At 40.3% G+C, this 21,547-nt stretch overlaps 1 protein-coding gene across 1 annotated transcript; it reads left to right on the top strand.

The window, feature by feature from the left end:
• Nucleotides 1-674: 674 nt before the first annotated feature.
• Nucleotides 675-17,980, top strand: Ccl28 (C-C motif chemokine ligand 28). Its single transcript, XM_047556154.1, has 3 exons — nt 675-795; nt 9,233-9,359; nt 16,184-17,980. Exons 1-3 carry the CDS (start codon nt 732-734, stop codon nt 16,359-16,361), a joined length of 369 nt encoding a protein of 122 aa, XP_047412110.1. The 5' UTR covers nt 675-731; the 3' UTR covers nt 16,362-17,980.
• The last annotated feature ends 3,567 nt before the right edge of the window (nt 17,981-21,547 follow it).

Raw genomic sequence — 21,547 nt, 5'->3', positions numbered from 1 at the left:
TAAATAGTAGATGAGGTAGCGTTAAAACATGTGTCTTCATGAAGCTGATGAGCAGCAACGCTGGCCTAGAACCATGATCCTATACTGCCCTGGGGCTCTCTATAAGTTCTGCCCTCTACCTGCCTCAGTCAAAAATAAGCTAAAAGTTTCACTGGAAACAATCTGGCTGTGAACCAAGACGGAGGGAGGTAGAATTTTTCCATATCTTTCCCCAGAGATAATTTTTTTATGACTTGTTACCCTTGTCCCCAGAAACTCATGGTCTCAAGCTACTAAAAACCAATTCCTTGTAGGCAAGTGGTTCTCAACAGAAGTGTTCATCAGAATCATCTAAGGAGTTTTTTTGAAATTCAAATGGCTGGTCCCCTACTTCAGAATCTGCTTTATAGGTGTGTGTGCAGAAGGGCACTCACATAGATTGCTATTTTTTTTTTAATGGTTCCCAAGTGATTCTGATGCATACCCACAATTTACAGGGACCTTGCCAGATGCCACTGATGTCCTCTGACCCCCAGGTGGTGTGAACACACAACAGGTTGGGAGCTTGACAATTCAGGCAGGCACCTGGTTGTAAGAAAAGAAACATGGCAACAGATGCCCTGAGCACCTCCCAGGGCGGGGCTACCTGGCTTACTTCTCCCCTTGTCCTGCACCTGAGGACACCTTTAGCTTCATTTCCTGATCTCACAGCCTCTCCTGCGGTGCTGTACCAGCCAGAGGATCAGGCAGGAATGCAGCAGTCAGGACTCACCATCGTGGCCTTGGCTGTCTGTGTGGCTCTTAAAACCTCGGAAGGTGAGTGGGGGGCCACTTGGGCCTCCAGTGGGAGGTGGGTGCCTCCCAAAATGGTAGTGGAAGGAAGCAGTAAGGTGGGGCAGGTATCTCTGTCTCCTCAGGCAGGAATTTTTCAGTGATTTCTGATTATCTGTGAGAGAATGGCATAGGTTTAAATTCTAGATCTCTAAGCAATTTCAGGAAGGAACCTCATTTTAACAAGAATATAAGGAATCTGCCAACTAGTGGATGACCCTTCCCTGTGGGTACAGCTTACAGCTGTGATTCCCTTCCTGACAACAGTGTCTTAGAATATTCCCAGTTGGAGGTTGGAGTGAAGACCCTATTGTTCATCCGTCTCCCTCCTTGCCCCAACCCGGCAAACTGTCTGAACACAAGTGTGCACATTCCTGGAGGAGATAGATTGGACTGACTCAGTCAGGGGTAGATAAGCTGCTGATTTCCTGAGCAAAGTTAGCCTTGTGGATACTAAAACACCGAAACTTCAGTTTGGCCTTTAAAAAGGGAAGAAGGAAGGAGATTGAACCTTGCAAATTATATCAAAGAGGATTTAACTTGTGAGTTGCTAGCATATATGTGAGCATTGTTACTGCATTTGGACTAGGATAGCATTCATTATGTTATTTAGGAAACCCTAAATATATTGGAACTTAATACTTACCAGTTGTCTTTTCTTAAGCTTTACTCTGAACAGATTCTCTAAATCTACAGCAGAGGTGGAATATAAATTTTGTTTGGCCTGCCTTTTATAAAACTGAGTCAACATTTTAAAACAGATTTCACATGCATGCACCAGTATATATACATACATACAAATTAGATTTAGAACTTCTCTTTAAAAATCAGATCAGGGCTGTAGCTCAGTGGTAGGGCATACACAGGGCTCTGGGTTCCAACCCCAGCACAGAAAGAAAGAAAGAAAGAGAGAGAGAGAGAGAGAGAGAGAGAGGGAGAGAGAGAGAGAAACAAAGGAAGGAAGGAAGGAAGAAAAGAAGGAAAGAAAGATAGATCTGGGAACAATAATTTCACATATCCTGGCAAAGTAAGAAGTTCTGTCTTTTGTCCCTCTGTATACCTCCGTCCCTTTCCCCCATATCACATTAACTGCATAGTCTGTAGACCATTTTTGGGATCCTCAATATAATTCATCAACATACCAGGCTTAAATAAATACATAGAGGAAATAACCTGGATACTCTCTTATTTGTATCAATCTATTTTATCAAGATGAAACAAAAGTTTGTCATTTTGTTTCCATAACATTTTTTCAGAAAAATTAACCATTGAATATTAGATCTTTCACTGTTTCTCAAAGGTCTACTGAATCAGGTTTTACTCCTAGTTTTGGCAACTCCACCAAGTTCATGTTTTTCACTGAGGCTGTGGAATGAAGGTGTGCCCTGTTCCGTTTTCCTGATCTATTTCCAGCTGTCCCCACAATGGCCCTCCAACAGGACAGGGAGATAGGCAAGGGTAGGCAGAGGGGGCCGAGGGGAATGAAGGAGGCTCTGCCTTACGCAGAACCAAGTCTCACAAGGGACTGAGTACTGGTGGGGGTGACCGGGGAGCATGGAGTGGACATCAAGATGCAGAGGTGTTTAAAGGTACAATAGGCGTTGACAGTGAGTTTCAGTCTTGGGGCTTTACCTAAGGCAGCTTGGAACATAGGAAAGCCCCGTGCTCTGAGAAGCTTCAGTCTTCTGCTTTTGTAATATAAGTGATGCTAGGCTGAAATACAGGTAGGGCTGAGAACAGTTGCAGAACTGAGAGAGGCAACACCACTGCCCTCCTTAGCAGATGTGTGTGTGTGTGTGTGTGTGTGTGTGTGTGTGTGTGTGTGTGTTTGTGTGTACACCAGATGCCCTGTGGGTGGCACTGATTCAGGTTCCAGGGAGGAGGTGGAAGACCAGATAAGGAGGGGTGGAGGGACAAGGGGGACACTCAGCAGCCAGGGAAGGACTTGGTGGCCATGAGAGTTGTTGCAGGCTGGAGGTCAGGATAAGGAAATGACCCGTGTCAGTGTGGGACTTTAGAGAATACATTTTGTTATTTCAGGCAGAAAGCTGTTCCATTATCTTAATGGTGTCTTAAAAGGCTGTCTTGTGATGGTTCAATAGTTGGCATTCCCAAAGTGTTCTGCACCAATCAATCAGGAAGCAGTTGACTTTATTCATAATTAAAAGCCTTGTATTCTGGTCAAAGGGAGGGCACACTCCACATCTGCTGATGTGGTTGTTGGCTCTGGGAACTCAATACTGACTCCATAAACATGTTTATCATCCAATTTCAGTGGCCCTGAGCCAGATCATTTAAATCCACAATCTAGGGCTTTATGGAACTGCCTCCTTTTATTGTACATGAAGCCAAAGGCTCCAGTTGTGTTCAGCACAACTGAAAACTGAAAGTTGGGTGATTTTGCTTCATTCTGTACCAAATTGTCTTCCTACTGCCAACCTACTTTCTCAAAGTCATTGGGATGTCTCCCGAATCACACAGATACTTGCTTGAGACTTGCTGCTTGCATCCTAAAAGAAACCCTAACCTTTGGCTTGTCACAGACACTCACTAGGGAGCATTACCAAGAATATACATTTGTTCTTGAAAGTTGTTTTGCGTAGTTGGGACTTTTCACTTCCCCAGCACTGCTTCCTCAGAGATCTGATAGGATCAGCCCCAAATATCTGCCTTCCTTCATTTCTCTCCAGGTGTGCCCTCCTATTAAAATACAACATCCTGCGTTCCCTGAATCCTACGTCATTGCTAGGTTAAGTGTCTAAATTTTTGCTCCAGAATGCAGTTGTATCTATGTTATAGCTCTGGATGTTTTTTAAATGTCCTTTTCTATGTCTAGAAAAGCAGTGTGATACAATAGAAATCTTCTCAAATATGAGTATGTATGGGCCCCTCTTCATTCTCAATGTTGCCTTTTGAATTATTTTACTGCATTACTTGATATATGAGCATAAAACCAGGTACAAGTCTCTTGTGAGGTTATCAATCTCTTCTGCATCTATAAAAGCAAAATTTACAATTTAAATAAAAGCACAACTAAAAGGCGAGATTTCAACATAGTGACATTAGTTTGACACAATAGTCAAGGTATAGCTGAAATTAAAGTCGCCATTCCAACTGTGATTAAGGCCCAATGCTTGAGGGACAGATTTTGAGCTTGAGTCTAAGGTATACCCCACCAGGTACAGAGCCAGAAGTGCTAGTTCCCACCTTTCTCTGTTTGAACCGTGATGATGTAATTTGGCCATCCCTTAGCATGAGTGCATTGTGAAGTTCACTATTCTTTTCTGATTGGTCTGGGACAGTTAAGGTACTATGGCATTGTAACTACACCATCACAAATATAAGGCAATCTTCAAATGTCCTCAAAGTGCACTCTTGAGTCAATCCTCCAGGAGAGCCAGAGCATGTCTGTTTAAAGGTTATCATAGAAATGATATTGAAAATTTGAAATTGCCAGAAGAGTTCACAGATACGGAGAACACATCTATAGTGTCCCTACCAGAGGTCTATAAAACCCCATTTGAGAAGTGCTGGTCTATGGGAAAATTGTGGGCTTTGAATTCTAAAAGACTACATAGATTTGAGAAAGTACCTAAGCCCCAGTTTCCTTATCTGTAACACAGGAATAAAAATGCTTTTCTTACCTAGTTATTCTCATGATTAAATGACACAATGTGTACAAGCATCTGGATATAATAGGTACTCAGTGTTAGTTCCTTTCCCTCCCCTCCCACAGGGTTCTGTTTCTTGCTAGTTTTTAAAATTAAAATAATCAAAAAAGAATGGTTGAGTTGCCTCTCAGTGGTAGAGCATATTCTTAGCATGATCCAGGTTCTGGGTTCAATTTCTAGCACCAAAAGTAAATAAATTCTTATATTTCTTTTTTACTAAGCACTTGAATGTATAAACTCATATAGTCTTTACAACAGCCCCATGAGGTAGCTGCTACTAGTGTCTTCATATTACAGATGAAAGAACTAGAACACAGAATTAAATATGTAAGTAACTCACCCAAAATTTACAATTTAAATAAAAGCATGACTAAAAGGCTGAAAAGTGACAGAGCCAGGATTTAAACTTGGTTGTCTGCCTCCCCATGCATAAGTAGTGTGCTATAAAGCCTTTCAGCATGTCCAAAATTATCCAAACCTTTTAAATACCATCCATTGATCACTCTAGTGTCTATGCTGTAAGTGACCAAATATCTTCATCTGAAGTTAAAAGAAATCCTCCACCCACTCTCCATTCCCCAAACATTATTCCAGGGTTCCCGAAAATATCTGGGAGGATTTTATTTGGGCATAGCCATTTCATACATCATGGTCGGGTGAGGCATACTGCCCTCTCAGTGACAGTGATGAGCAGCTCTGTGGGCATCCACAGTGTGACATGGCTGCACTAAGGTATGAGGTCCACCAGAATGGGCAGATGTGCTTCTAATCAACCACATTCTGAATATTATGCATATTTATTTATTGCCCTTTTAAAACTGCACCCATGACCTTGAGACACTGCCAACAACTGAGCAAATCATTTTTCTAACAATGGTGTGCACAATTCTTTACTGTGTTTCTGTTTTGCTGTGTTCTATGTGACAGTGCTTTTCATTCCACTCCTGTTAGGCTCCCAGGTGCTGCCACTGGGCAGCTCTGGGAACCACACTCTGAATGACAAGATACTGTACAATACATCCAATTAAGAGAGGAAGCTGCGTCACCTCTCCACAACAGCAGGGTCCTTTTCTTAAAATCCAGCATCTAACTTTTGTATCGCAAATGTAGTATGTAGTGCTTCAATGTTGGTCTTACCAGGTCTGGAGCACTGTGACATCTTTGGAGCCCTCTACTGACCAAAATTGGATAGCAGCACTAGAACAGGGACCAAAATTTCTGGCAAAGCACTCATCCATTTAATGCTGGAATTTTATACTGAAAACAATAATGACAATAACCCAAACCAACAGAATTAATAGAAACAAAACCATAATAAGTAAGACAAACAGTAATGCTTTTAATCAGATACGAATAGTATTATCTTAAAAATATTGAATCAACAAACAATTTATCGTATTGAGATGACTCCTAATTGCTTGAATATGGAAGCATGGCGTTACAGGAAAACACTGATATTTTAGAAAATCTGGAGCACAAAACTTTGACCAAAAACTGAGAATATTAAAAAATTAAATATTTTAAAAAAGAAAATATTTAATATTTATATTAAAAGCATTTGAAAATGATAAAATTAAACATTAATATAAGACTACATCAGAGCTTAACTTTGATTCAACACTTCTTTAGCCACTTATGTCAGGCACTGTGCTATGTGATGGGGTCCAGAGATGTCCTGTGGAGTAGTCAAGAAAGTCATATGTAGTAAAGACTTAACTGTATAGGAAAGCAGAGTGCTGTGGGACCACAGACCCAAATGGGAAAAGGAACGATTGGAAGGAGACACATGCAGGCTCGGTAGTTCAGAAGCCAGCTGACATGCCCCTGAATGAGGAGTGGGAACAGGGATGGAGAGAAGACAGATCTGAGAAACGTTAAGGAAATACAATTTACAGGAGTTTGTGGCTGGCTACGGGGAGTGCAGGAGGAAGATGGAATGATCCACGGATTTCTGATTTGGATAATGGTACAGGGTGATTACATGAGATGAGAAAAGGAAAAGGGAAGTCGATTAAAAGTGACAGGAGAAGATGTCTTCAGTAGGGGTGCCTGTGGGATATCCAAGTGCATTTTCAACCATCGTTGGATATGTGGCAGAGTATTTGGGTAGAGGTTGCAGGTATTTTGAAGATACTGACTAGTAGTGACTTAAAGCAAGAGAAGATGTGGAAAGAAAAGAGCAGTATGTTAGGGATGGAGCTTTGAGGAGACAGAGCAAAGGAGGAGGTGTTCAAGAGGCAGAGAAAAGAATTTCTCAGTATTGGGAGAATTATGAGAGACTAGTAAACAAGGGATAAGGAAATTTTTAAGGAAGAAGGGTAACTGTCAAATGAAGTAGGAAGGTCCAGTAAGATAAGGTTAGAAGACTGCCTGCTCAGTGTAAGCACCCTGAGGTCAGATACTATGAGGACAGACAATAAATACTTTTAGAATTTTACTGATGTGACAATCACTTTTTTTTTCCTGCAGTACTGGGGGTTAAACCCAGGAACTCTCAACCACTGAGTTACATCTTCAGCCCTTCTTATTTTATTTTGAGACAGGGTCTCACTAAGTTGCTGAGGCTGACCTTGAAATTGCAATCCTCCTGCCTCAGATTCCTGAGTTGCTGGGATTATAGGTGTATGATACCACCATGCTCAGTTCATTTAGTCTATTGTGTTGCTCAAGTTAGATGTTTCCTTACTGACTTCCTACCTACGTGATCTATCCATTATTGAAAGTGGAATAATAAAGTCTCCTCCTACCATTGTATTGCTATTTCTCCCTTCAGATGTCTCAGTATTTAATTTAGATATTTAGGTACTCTGATGTTGGATATATATGTTTATAATTGTTATATATTCCTGTTAATATGACCCTTTTATCAGTATGCAATGAACTTCTTTGTCTGTTGCAATAGTTTTTTATTTATTTTGGTAGATATTTAGACATTCTCTGCTGTTTTTCTATAGTAAACAGCTGTGCACATGTCCTTACAACTTGTGTGAATCTGTTTAAAGACAGAATTCCAGAAGTATAATTACATGAAACAATGGGTTTGAATCCTCAGTGTTTAGTTACAAATCTGACTCCTCTACTACAGCCTCTTGAGAATAGGAACATATTTTCTTATTTATCTTTGTATTACCCCAGTGACTAATTTTTGCCTAAAACATTTTCACTGCTCAGTAAACATTTGTTGAATAATTGGATGAATAAATGATTTAATGAATGGTAACCAAAAGTTTTGATACCTAGAAAGTGACATAGATATTTTACACTTCATAGTCCAGCTCCTTCTCTTCTCCAAAGCTATAAATAGGCCAGATGTTTACATGTGGGTAAGAGATGGATACAGAGAACCCCCCCCTCCCAAGGACTTCCATTGCTTAGAGGTGACACTGAGAGGTTGCTGGATGGAGGTTCAGACCCTTGGAAACATATTCAGGCTTCTGGCAGGTGGAAGATGATGCAAGATGCAGCTGGGATAGTAGACATTCTTTATTCAGAGGCAGCAGCAGCCCCCAGACTCCAGCTTCAGCCCCATTTTTGCCTCAGTTTCATTTAGCCCCCTGAACCATTTCCATAGGCTTTTTTAAATATGCAGGCCAAAGAAGGCACATTGCCAGCTGGTTGCATAAGTGGGTATGAGTTCACAAGCAAATGTTTATGATCTTGAATACATATGTTAATTCAGGTGCTCATGACTTTGACTACACATGGAAAACAGCCTGTTGAAATCCTGGACAGGGAGACTAAATATAGTCATCTTGGGCTTGCCCAACAGAGGTGTTTCTTTTAACCCCCAACTCAAGAGCTAACTTGTTCTACATGAGGCTACCACCTGCAGTCACTGTTGATTTATAATTTGTTTTATTTACTACCTACTTGGTAGAACGGGACAGATGGGAGAATGCTGTGTCATGTGGCATATAGGAATTTGCAAATACATAATTTAGTTTGGGAATCATATTTCTTTTCATATTTGTGCTGTGAATGCCTTACATCTAGATGACAAAATCGCCTCTCACCTCACCTTCTGCTCCACTCACTCTCCACTTTAATCCATCTTGCTTATAGCTGCAGGATGGATTTTCCTAAACACTCTCCCTTTTCTCAAACTTTGAGGCCCCTTTTCATAAAAACCAAGCCTCCTTATGCTGACATATGTGGCCTCAATGGTGTGGCTTCAGTGTCTTTTGAACCTTATCTTCCATCACTCACCTTTCTAGCTACTCAATTCAGGAAACATGGTCTATTTTACTCCATATACTTAATGTGCCTTGGGCTTTTCTGCTTCAGAACCGTTAACCACACATTTCCCTTAGTCTTCACAAGTCTTTATTTTCCTCCACCCATCCAGATCCTTTAACATTCAGCCATGTCTTTCATCTTTCCCTGTTGGGAAACTCAAAATGTTCCAGGGGCCCATGAAGTCTCTCTCTTCCCAACTGCATTGCATGGAACGCCATTGCCCTGACTTTTCATCTCTGATCAAGTCAGTCTGCAACCCCGTTGGCCACACCTTTTTTCATCTCCATAACTTGATTTGTCCCTTTGATTTTTATCTCCCATAAATACAGTATAAGTTCCAGAAGCTAAAGTTTCATCCTGCCGGCCTCTGAATTCACAAAGGCTGTTTGACCTCACTTGAGAGGATTAATTAACTGCTTGACGGAGTTAAATATTCTATGGAATCTTTAAGATGAGAACTATGTCAGGATTCTGTGAACCATAGATGTGATATTTCCTTTCTTTTCTCCTTTTAGCCATACTTCCCATTGCTTCCAGCTGTTGCACTGAGGTTTCTCATCACATTTCCAGGAGACTTCTGGAAAGAGTGAATTTATGTCGCATTCAGAGAGCTGATGGGGACTGTGACTTGGCAGCTGTCATGTGAGTGAAACCTTCAGTAGGGTTGTCTACATGCTGATTATTTCCCAGACCAACTAACAGTAGATCGACAGGCTTTGCCTGATACACTGCACATAAATATCCATCCAAACAAAGGAAGAGTAAATATTCTGTCCTTTGAGCCCCAGGCTCCCTGGAGTAAATGTCCTCAGCCTTATACTGGACTTCAAGCTCCCCCTACTGCAGTGCTGGGCTAGAGCTCAATGCCTTCCATGGCCAGAAAATATTCACAACTTTCCTAAGCAAAACAAGAGATCTTGAATGATAAAACAAAGCAGCAATCGAAAGGTGATTCTGTTATGTGTCGTGCTTTAACTGTAACGTTTTCCTGGCAAACATCTGAGTTGCTGTCATTTTCACTCTCCTGATAAGGAGTGTACTATCAGGTTCAGAAAGCAGCGTGGCAATGTCTGTACCTGTCGCAAGTGCTGCATGTGCTCCAATTACAAATGTCTGTTATGGAGTGCAGAGAATTGCAAACCACCACGCAAACTGAGCCAAGTTGAAAGGGAAAAAAGGCTTTTTTAACGAGCATATTAGGCAAACAACTGGGAGCAGGCGAACACCTCAAAGAACTCCTGGCACCTGAATTTTGGAAGTACAGAGTTTATAAAGTAAAAACCACAAGAACAACTGAGGCACGTGTAGGTCAGAGAGACCCTGTGGAGACAGATATTTTGATTATGGGAGAGAATTGTTTTGGTCATACATTTCAGAGTCATTTTGTTATACATCAGGGCCTTAGGGATGTGGAATTGTCCCACTGTACTGTCAACATAGGTACAGCTGTCAAGAGGCTGAAAAGAGAACAATATAAGCAGGCATACAGTGGAGTCAGGTCAGAACAAAATAGCGTTTCTTTGGTTCTTTTCCATTTCATGTCCTTCTCTGTTTTTTGTTTGTTCATTTGTTTGTTTTTGGTTTTCTTTCATGGTGCTGTGAACCCAGACCTGGGCAGGACAGGCAGGCACTCACCACTGAGCTACAACCCCAGCCCATGCTCTGGTTTTTATTCTGGGGTGGGGTATTGGCTCATGTGAACCCTCTTATTGCTCCTACCCTTCCCATCCCACCCTAGCTCAGTCATTAGAAACCTTAGATTTATATATACTTAACATCTCTGCAGAAGCTCTGAATCCTGAACTACAAATTTAGCAAATCTGAGTTCTGACGGGAATGCTTGGAAGAAGGCATAGATTATCTCCCTGTCACATTCAGAAGAAAGCCTGGCTGGAAGGACATAGTTCACCTGATGTCTTACACCTAGGGAATGGCAGAATTGAGATGTGCACCCAGATCTCTTGGTTCAGAACACTACGTATCTCAAAGTCATTCAAAAAGAATAGTGGGGCCAACCATAAATGATTCTCCCAAAACTCCATTGCCTTCTGGGGAAGGCATCTCCCTGGCTCTCTGGATTTCACATCATTTGTGGCTTTATATGATACTAGTGAGCCACTTGGTATCCATTTCTTTGGACTATAAATAAATATCTCCATTACTTATGCCTGAACATTTTAGATAAGTAATGATATGTTCTACAGTAAAAGAATTTGAAAAACAAGAACATCCTTATGTTGAATATCAGAAAAAATTTATTTCATCAATAATCCAATCAATATTTATTGATCAGCAATTATATACCAAGTATCATTCCATGTGCTGGGGATGCAGCGGTGACTCCATGGGCTCTGCACCCCTGAGTCTCTGGAAGACAACTTATCCAGCTTGGTTCTACAGACCATCTCCCATGATCTGAACAATCTCGGGATTGCAGATACATTTCCCCCCCTTTTAGAGGAATATATTCGCTACTCAACTTTAAGAGACACTGCTCTAAGACAAAGGTTCTTTAAAGATCAGAGTGAGAATTTATAAAATTTTTATTAATTAGCTTTCTTCAGGTAATGGGACTGTGATCTCCTGGGAATTCTTGTGTATGAACCTCTGAACATGCTTCTGGGGAGAAGGTCCATAGGTTTTATAAGATTGTCAAAATGATCTGAGATCTAATAAAGTTAAAAACTATACTTGGAATCAGATTTGGGAAAGGAGATAATTATTAGTCCAAACTTTTAATAAGCATGAGTGTATCTGTGGGAGAAGGGAGAGGACTGAGAACTCTAGAATTTCCACAGTTCCAGCACTGCACAGGATCCATCAGCTCAGATGGTTCAGTTTAGTCACTGGAAGCCAATATAACCTGGGGCAATCCTGGGAATCATGCATAGTAATGAGGTGCATTCTGAGGGGTGCTTCAAGTTTTCACTTGTCTAAAGAAAATCTCTTTAGTACTGCTTGGCCAAGATTCTACCAGTCTTTAATAAATACTGTTGGTAATAGTTGGAGAGTGAAAAATTCAAAAGCAATTCACAGCCCATGTTCTAGTTAATTGGAATCATCTGGATGTTTTTGTGGGGTTCACACAGGAACTAAATCTGCCTAAGGCTCTGCTCTGGCTGCCCTCAGAAGTTCCAACTGCTGTAGATTTCTTCCTCCTTTCTGGCATTCAGGACTTTGGACTAAAGGAGCTGTGAGAATTTTACAAGGGACTCCAGGGAGGCTTAGAGAATCTAGAGGAAGTTGGTGTGGTTTTAAGACCAAAAGACTCTGGGAATTGCCAGAGTGCACCATTGGTACCAGAATTTTCAGAGACGTTTCTTTGGGAGAAGCAGGTATCAGATAGAGATCCAAAAGGTATAAGAGCAAAAATAAAGCCAATCCTCATTTTAATAAGGAAAAGTAGATAAGAAAGATGAGTCTACGTTTTAAAAAGGACTCAATTTTAATTCAAGGGAAACTATAAAGCCAATAACTGGATCTAAAAATATTTACTTTGTTCAAGCAGAAATTTGTAAATTGACTTCTCTGTGCTGATACAAAAGCTGAAAAATTCAAAGCAGTTGGGACCTGGTCTCAAGTGAAATGAAATTCTGACTCAAATATTTTTAGTCATAAATTAGAGAGCCTCCCTGTTGTATTTTCTGATATTCAACATAAGGATATTCTTATTTTTCTAATTCTCTTACTATAGAACACGTCATTGCTTATCTAAAATATAGTCCCTTAATCTTGACTGTGTTCAAAGATTTCAAGGTTAGAGGCAAATATATAAGATACAGAAAAGATTGCTGATACTGGAAATATAAATAACAATTAACTAATATAAATTAATTTACAGTGAACTCACTAGGTTTCTTTTCCTTTTCTGCCTGAAAATAATTCATTTGTAACTTCTGATGCCTAAGACAGCAGTTTGCTTGCTTAAACCCCTCTACAATGACTTCACTAAAGAGCTTCAGGCTTTTTCTGAACATAAAGACAATGAAAATCGTTACCTCAGGCAGAGGACTGAGGTTTCTTGAATCCTTCAGAAGTTATCAGTTGGCAAAATTTTTGGATTATTAAATAAAGTTGTCTAGGAGAGGAACGGTTTTTCAGAAGGGGTTGTGAAGGGCTGTTGCCTTTAGAGGAAGGAGTGAGGAAATAAAGTTTAGAGAACAATCGTAGGTATACGCTCCATGGCAGGACCACCATTCGTCCATTGAACTGTTTCTAGCTACCCTTCTGTGGAGAAAAGAATCATGGTTTCTTAGAGTCAAAACTCTTCCCCAGAAATTCACAATGGGGTGGGTTGGCACCTGTCAGGACATGATGGAGCTGGGGGTCTGGGATCGGGGAAGGAGTGTGGAATAGGCTGCCTCCTTTCCCAACATTACCCCAATTCTTTTTGTCCTGATAGAATACACATGGGTTACAAATCGAGTTTCAGGCAGTTGTTATGTCGTGGGTAACTGCCCCAGGCGTGGATGTAAAGTAAACCAAGGACGCTGTGTCTGTAAGAATAGGTGCCTGGGAGAGGGAGAGAGTTCCCCTCCCCATTCCCGCCAGCTGGGTTCAGGAACACTCATTAGCACCATGTGCTCCTTCCTTTTGGAATGTAAAGGACTTTCCCTAGGCTCACCACGTCCCTTTGAAGTGTAAACGCCCCCGTGAAGGCTCCGGCTAGAGATTTACTGAAGGCCTTGTAAGAAGAGCCAGGCTCCCTCATCGCACTCTGCTTTTCTAAACACACTTCCCGCTTGGAAACCCTTACACACAATCATATATCGTTTTTATGAAACCTTGTACCCAGTTATGTGCCGTTTTAGACTAGAAAATGTGTGACACTAGGCAGTCTATAAATGTTGTGAAAAACTGGTAAGGGGCACTCAGAATTTTGGAGGGCTAATCCTCTCTGGGCCCGCCAGCGTAAAATTTGGTTTCTCTCATTCTTTGAGTGCCTTTTGCCGCTTCTGGTGTGATTCCCACAACAGTTACACTTCAGGCTTCTAAGCATCATAGCATCTCAGATTTGGGAGCTGTGTTCTGGTAGTTGATTTTCCCCTTTAAATTACATCGAAGCAACTGAGGCCTTACCAGGTGGGCCTTGAAAAGGATCCCCCACGGGAGCTGCTGCCTGTTTTCCCTTCATCTGTCTGCATGCCTCCTGCCTATTCCCCCTGGTTTTCTCCTTCCACCCCAGTGCCAAACTCCCTCCCTGAAGCTCAGCACCTCTTACTGTAATCACAGAGCTGAGTTCTGATTCTCTCATGTGTAACCAGAGATGTCAGTGAAGTCTTTACTCTTGTTCTTACTGACACCACAGGGAGAGGAGTTTCAGTCTTTAAAATGGGTAGGAGCTTCAACTAGCTTTCTGGTTTTTTTCCTCCACAGCAATGCTACAGCCATCTTTTCTCCTATAATAGCAAACCCGTTGACCATAGTGAGAATCAGTTTTTCATTGAAACCCTCTCAGTCTAATACACTTAGGGAACATACTGTCCTCTTAAGGTGCTCCCACAGGCTGGCTTTATCACACTAACGTTCAATCACCTCTCCCACTCTCCCTATCTCATCTGAGAGTGCCACTTAGGGCACCTGGAGAAGCCTACTCTTTAACTCCCACATTCCCCCCTGAATAACAGGGCCTAGGGGCTCAATTTATCAAGTCATAGAAATACACACAAATACATATATATGCAGAGGCAGCAGGATTTATAACATTTCATCAGAGGTGGCTGGCACTTGATGAAGGGTTAAAGGTTGCACTATTTTTTTGTAACAAGAACTTCTAGTTACCAGAAATTATGATTGCCGTCTGAAGGTTCTCCCACCCCAATTTTAAAATTTCATATAGAAAAATGAAAATGAACACAATTCTGAGCTGTACTGTAGACCCATACCTCAGTGAGGTTTAATGAAGAACTAAAATATTTTAGTGGATTGTTTTGTTGAAAACAAATCCAGATCATCTTTATTTTGAACAATTTTCACTTCATACCTGAAGTGAGTAACAGAGTTTGAAAAAAGTCTTTTCAGAAATACACCTGGGGGGGGTGGAGGCTGGGGTTGTGGTTCAGTGGTAGAGCACTTGCCTAGCATGTGGGAGGCACTGAGTTTGATTTTCAGCACTGCATATAAATAAAGAAAGAAAAATAAAGATTCATCCGAAAGAGTAAACACTTCTTCCTAAAAAAAGATAATTTCATTAATAAATAAAAAAAATACACCTGGGCTGTTCCTCCCTTAAGGGGCAAAACTTCAGTAGGCGACATGAGACCAGAACCCAAATCAAAGACAGTGAAATAAGTGTCAACAGAGAGGTGACTCTCACCTTGAAGACTCACAGGGAGAAAATCAGGGCATTTACCTGAGAGGACCCAGAAAACCCTTCCAGATAAGGATGTGTTAGAGATGGATGCTGAGGATGAGTTGGCTTTGTTGGGTGAAGCTTGGGCAGCGGGGAGAATTGTTTTCCCTTAGTTTTTGTTGTTCATTTTTCTCCTTTATCCCTGCTCCTGCTTCCCCTCTTCTTTCTCTTCTTTCATTTTTCTTTCTTTTCTCCTCCTACTCTTCCTCTTTATCCTCACCCAACTCCTCCTCCCCTTCGAAGGCTCTCTGCTGCTGTCTAAGGACCATAGGCAGAAGTGTGCAGTCAGGATATTGTTCTGGGGCACAACTTAAGAACAGACGAATCACCACTGAGAAGTCCAAATTTGAGAATCTTTATTAAGCCGACCGACTGACTGTCTCACACAATGCCCCAAAAATGGCTACTGGGAGAACAACCCCGACCATTGGGTTGCAGGTTTTTTTTTTTTTTTTTTTTTTTTGCGGTGCTGGGGATCGTCGAACCCAGGGCCTTGTGCTTGCAAGGCAAGCACTCTACCAATTGAGCTATCTCCCCAGCCCTGCAGAGTTTTTATACCATAAATCAGTACATTAATCATAAGTGTCCGTTTATGATTCAAAATTACAAACTAACATCATGAAATCATCAGCAGAGGGGGAAGCAGGTCAAAACGACCCCACCTAGGTACAAACTAAAGAATGGTTACTAACATCCACAAAATCATTGTTGACATCACTGTTCACATGGTGCATTGTTTAGGAGAAATAGGAATCAAAAGAGAATAATTTTCCATCACATAAGAATTGTCATTTTGTATTGCTAAACACGTCATGCTAAGTAACTGATAATGGGTACAGAGGCAGGTGTTCCCACCGGAGAAGCTCATTTTCTACATAACATGGAGTCTCAGAGCAAAATGGAGTCTGTTTAGTCACTGCCCAGATAGCCTGGCCTGTAATATTTCCATGGAGCCAAATCTGTTAGCCCTTCACAACGTAAGTTTTTGTTCCTCAGCTTCAGGACTCAGTCTCTGAGATTACAGTGCCCCAAGGTGGGGCTGCTTGTGAGTCACTGATTTTTTGTACATTTGTGCTTTTTCTATCAGTGATGACTTTTCTTCCCTTCTTGGCAGCCTTCACGTCAAGCGCAGGAGAATCTGCGTCAGCCCACACAATCATACCATTAAGCGGTGGATGAGAGCACAAGCAGCCAAGAAAAATGGCAAAGGCAAAGTTTGCCAAAAGAAACACCATGGCCAGAGGAACAGCAAAGCAGCGCTTAGGGGTAAACATGAAGCACGTGGCCCCTGAACTCTTCATCAGAGAGTTTGCAGATGTATCCACACAGGTGATTCCTCAAGGGCACTTGGCTGTGGTTGGTTATAAATTTATCATCTGAATGTTTCTTATGGGAAGCATACAGTGCAAAACAAAATATGTTCTTTTTTTAAACGAACCACTGCACAGAATGCAAAGGTAGCCAATAATATACTTACCTAAAAAAATGAAATGAAAATTTAATACTCATTTGTACGTGACATGTTAAAGCATATAGATATAATTCCTACAACTTTTTTTATAATAAAGTTTTCTCAATCTACAGAGAGGTTCAAAGAATGTATAAGGAACACCCATATACCCTTCCCCTAGATTAATCATTGTTAATATTTGCCATACTTGGTTTCTCTCTAGTTCTTTCTTTGTATGTGTATATATAAAATATTATATATTATATATGTAACTTTTTGCTAAATCATTTAAAAAGATGTTGCAAACATCATGACACTTGTCTTAGTTCACTTTCTGTTACTATAATAAAGTACTTGAGACCAGGTAATTTCTAAAGAATTTTTAAAAGTTTATTTGGCTTAGGATTCTGAAGACTGGAATTCTGACAATACCTCTTAGCATCTGGTGAAGACTTTTTTACTGCATTATAACTCTAAGTACCTCCCAAAGACCTTGCCTTCAAATATCAGCACATAAATTTCAGCATCAAATTTCCAACACATGAACTTTTGGGGGACACATTTAAATCATAGTAACCCTCCACTCCTAATTTCTTTTTAATGTTATAACAGCATCCATGAGAATAAAGATACGTTCTATTTTCTTACATAATAACATTATTAGTTTTATACCAAAAAATTAACAATTTTACCACATATGAGTATGTATATGAATTATGTATTCCATATTCAAATTTCCCCAACTTTTTCCTGATCATTTAATGTAGTTTATTTTTAAATCCAGAAATCAATTAAGGTTCAAAAGGTCCATACATGGGGCTGAGGATACAGCTTGGTTGGTAGAGTGCTTACCTTGCAAGCAGAAGGCCCTGGGTTCAAATTCCCAGCACTGCAAAAAAAAAAAAAAAAGGTTCACATATTGTGATCGCTATTATTATTACTATTTTAGTGTCTTTCAATCTAAGGAAATCCCTCTCTCTTTTGTACTGAGTATTGAACCCAGGAGTACTCTACCTCTGAGCTACATTCCAAACCCTTTATATTTAATTTTGAGACAGAGTCTCACTAAATTTGCTGAGACTGGCCTCAAACTTGCAATCCTCTTGCCTCAGCCTCCACTGGGATTACAGGTGTGCACACCTGGCTGGTATGAAATTTTTAAGAAGAATCTAAGCCAGTCTCTGTTTCACATTCTGGGTTCATCTGATTGCTTCCTTAAGATCAGGTTTGGATTTATCTTTTTTTGTTGTTGTTGTTGTTGTTTTTGAACTCTTTTTTTTTATTGTATGGATTTATCATTTTTGATACAAGTTTCCTACATGAATTTGTATACTTCATATATCATTTAGATTTCATAAACATTGGAATTTGTTTTCTAAATAGAAAAGTATATGCTGAATAGCACTTTATTTTTAATTTTTATGTGTGTGTGTGTGGAAGAGAGGCAGCAAGACAGAGAGAGAGAGAGAGGGAGAGAGGGGGAAGTGGGAGAGAGGGATAGAGGGCAGGTGGGAGAAGGGATTCTGGAGATCAAATCCAGGGTATACTACACAAATGTTCTACCACTGAGTTACACCTCAGGCCTGAATAGTGCTGTAAAATACCAGTTTAAGTAGCTATTGTCATTTGAATTGACAAATTCTGGTGCTGGGGGAAAAAAAACCCAAAAGTCTACTTGGCTCCCCAAAACTCCTAACATTAGTCAGGAGTCCAGAGTTCACTCCTGTGCAGTGATTTTACACTCTCCCTGAATAAGAAGTCCACATTTTCCCCCTCCTAACTCACTTTTCCATCATCCTGTGAGATGATTCCCATTGTACCACTGTTTTTTGGCAGGGAATATACTTATTGCCCAGGCGTCACAAACAGCCATTAGAGAGCTCTATCAGTTGTTAGGTGTCCTGGGCCTCCTACTTACTGTCCCCAGGCCCCGGTGTTACAGCATCCTTACTCTCGACATCATCACGCTTTTGACATGCTAACATAATAATATAAGTGATCCCGAGGAAAACAGTAAGAGATGTTCCTTTCTAATCTTGTATCACTATCATCTAATGTCATCATTTCAAGTTCTAAAAGCTGAGGAAAGCAACATTCAATTTTTAAAATTTAATAAAATGTAATAAGAGTAACTTAAAACAAGTCATGAGTTTTAAATTAATCACAATAACCAACATTAATGAAAAGTTAAAGGGAAAAATTGATCTTTAATCTTTTCAACCAACAATTTACATTGTTTTCTTTTGGTCTTGCTTTCTAGTTCAGATCCATAATTCTACACAATTTGGGGGTATCTATAAATGATAGTAGTTTATGTGATAGATAGATTATTTTTTCAGTAGTAGAGATTGAACCCAGAATCTCACACATGGTAGGCAAGTGCTCTACCAGCTATATCTCCAACCTTTGGTTTTTTAAATTTTATTTTGAGACAGGGTTTTGCTAAGTTGCCCAGGCTGGACTTAAACTTGTGATCCTCCTTCCTCAGCCTCCCAAGTATCTGGAATTATAGGTGTGCACTGCCATACTTAGTTATTGAATATATTTAAGAAACTGACTGCTATGGTTTAGTTAAGTGTCCTCAAAAGACCTGTGTGTTGAGGTCTTTGTCTCCAACCTGTGGCACTATTGGGAGTGATGAAACCTTCAGTGGGTGGGTCCTAGTGGAAGGATATTAGATCACTGGGGGTGTGACCTTGAAAGAGATATTGGAACCCCTGTCTTTCATCCTTCTCTTTGCTTCCCTGCCACTACGAGGTAAATGGCCTCCTCTAAAATGCACTGTGATGTCCTGCCTCACATACAGGCACAAAGCAGTGGACCAACTGAGCATGGACAGAAAACTCCAAAACTGGCCAAATGTAAAACTTTCCTCCTTTTAAGTTTATTTATCTCTAGTGTTTTGTTACAGCAACAGAAAGCATACTGATTTTATTCTGCAAATAATTGAACCTTCATCTGAGAACGACGTGCACAAGAGACTAGATTCTTAAAGGAATTCCAACTTCAGGTTATCATATATACTTATAAAACATTATTGTATCACTGTTACTGCACTGTGTACTATCATTGTGCTAAGTAAATACTGTTACTGTACTGAATTACTGTGTTATGATTAAATGACGCAGGTTAACACTCTAAATTTTCTATTTTAGAATTGCATTCTTGTTACACTATATTAAAAATTATACCTCTTTGTGTAAGATGTAGCTAATATCCCATTCTCCTTTCCTTTTCCTGCTATCCTTCCACATTCCACCTCAGGCTGCATCTGTTATACTTGTACCTTTGTATGACTGAGATTGGTAACTAACTCTACCAATAATAACAATGACCTTCCTGCTTTGTTTAAGGCAGTGTTACCTAACCCTGGAACTACTGATATCTTGGGCTGGATAATTATTGAGGGAGCTCTCTTATGCGTTGTAGATAGACTAGCAGTACATCTAGCCTCTACTCACTAGTTGGCATCTGAAAATACCTCCAGATATTGCTAAATATTCCCCCCTCGTAAAGGGATCAAAATCACTCCTCATCCTGGTTGAAAGCTACTGGCTTAGAATCTAAGGTGGATTCTAAAATTGAAAGCAGTGTTGTTGGAAAAATTCTAAGATGACTCCCCCAACACACCCAATTGCTTGCCCTGTTATACAAATACTTTTCAACCACTAATTTAGGTGTTGCAGTGAAGGTATTTTGCAGGTGTAATTAAGGTCATAAATCAGTTGCCCTTGTGAGGAGATTATCTGGGCAAGAATTATTTAATCACAGGAGTCCTTTGTATCTGGGTCTTGAGGTCAGAGACAGGGAAGTCAGACAGATTCAAAGAACAAGAAGGATTCAACATGCCCTTGCTAGCTTTAAAGATGGAGGGGACCATGTTGCAAGGAATGCAGGAGACCTCTAGTTGTTGAGGGCAGCTGACAGATAACCAGCAAATAGGAACCCCAGTCCTACAACCCACAAGAAATTGAATCAGCTGGCAGTAAGAATGAACTTGGAAAAGATTCTTCCACAGAATTTCCAGCAGCACAGTCAACATCTTGATTTCAGTCTTGCAAGATGCTAAGCAGGAACCCTCTTCACGCTGTGTCTGGCTTTGACGTATACACTCTGAACTCATAGGCGGGAGTTGTTTTAAGTCATTAAGATTGAGGTAATTTGTTATGCAGCAACAGAAAATAAACACAATCAATAAACATCACTCATGCCATCCTGATTGTGTAAAGATTATTCTCTGAAGGTCCAAGTGGTGAATTTAACATCTTTTCCTAAGAATGAACCCTGTATGTAATTCACTGCTCAGGTAATGTAAGCCTGGAGAAACACATCTATTTCCTATACTCTTTTTGTGGTTTAGTTAAATCTTATCTCTTTCCAGACATGGCCAGTCATCCAAGTTCTTTACATCTCTTGCTATCCTTGTCTTTGTGAGCCACTCACTTGAAGTCTTAAAACTCCCTCCTGAAAACTGTAAAGAAGACTACATTTGTGCATTGGAAGCTGTTCATAGTTCTAAAACTTTTAGGTAACAGAATTCTATCCACCATAGTAGTGTGGAGGATTGTGCCCTTCAATTTGGCTACCTTGCTATCAATGTAGCCTTGCAGCTTCCTGTCTCTTTCTGGTGTCTGCCTCTGTGTCATGGCCACCATCAGGAGAACTTTATTATATCTACTCCTTTTGATGGGAAGACTACTGCAGCTTTCAATTGATTCTAAGTTGAGAAGGATCTTCCATTCTGTAGAAATATGAATTCTCTGTGTAGTGCTATTGAATATTCACTAACTATTCTAGTCCAAACTGGGTCACCTAACAGACAATCCAAAAATGCTTCCACTTAATTAGAAAATGTAAGAAGGGGATGAAGAATACATAAAGTTAGTATTAGTACTCCTCCCTGTCAGAGCGCAGAACAAATAGAACTACGGCATGTATTTACAATTTATATAGCCAATTTGGTGCTATTTCTTCAAGTCTAGCACTTTTTTCTTTTTAAAACAAAAACATTTTATTTTAGTTGTAGGT

Source organism: Sciurus carolinensis, chromosome 6 (genome assembly GCF_902686445.1).
Source record: "Sciurus carolinensis chromosome 6, mSciCar1.2, whole genome shotgun sequence".
In the NCBI taxonomy this organism is placed as follows: Eukaryota; Metazoa; Chordata; class Mammalia; order Rodentia; family Sciuridae; genus Sciurus; species Sciurus carolinensis.
Note: the sequence above shows the minus strand (reverse complement) of the source record. Positions and strands in the feature narration are given on the sequence as shown.

What these genes read in the sequence shown, in the direction of transcription:
- Ccl28 (XM_047556154.1), top strand. Translation starts at nt 732, where the DNA reads ATGCAGCAGTCAGGACTCACCATCGTGGCCTTGGCTGTCTGTGTGGCT. An exon ending in GGCTCTTAAAACCTCGGAAG is followed by an intron (nt 796 to 9,232) that starts GTGAGTGGGGGG and finishes TTCTCCTTTTAG; the next exon opens with CCATACTTCCCATTGCTTCC. An exon ending in TGTGACTTGGCAGCTGTCAT is followed by an intron (nt 9,360 to 16,183) that starts GTGAGTGAAACC and finishes CCTTCTTGGCAG; the next exon opens with CCTTCACGTCAAGCGCAGGA.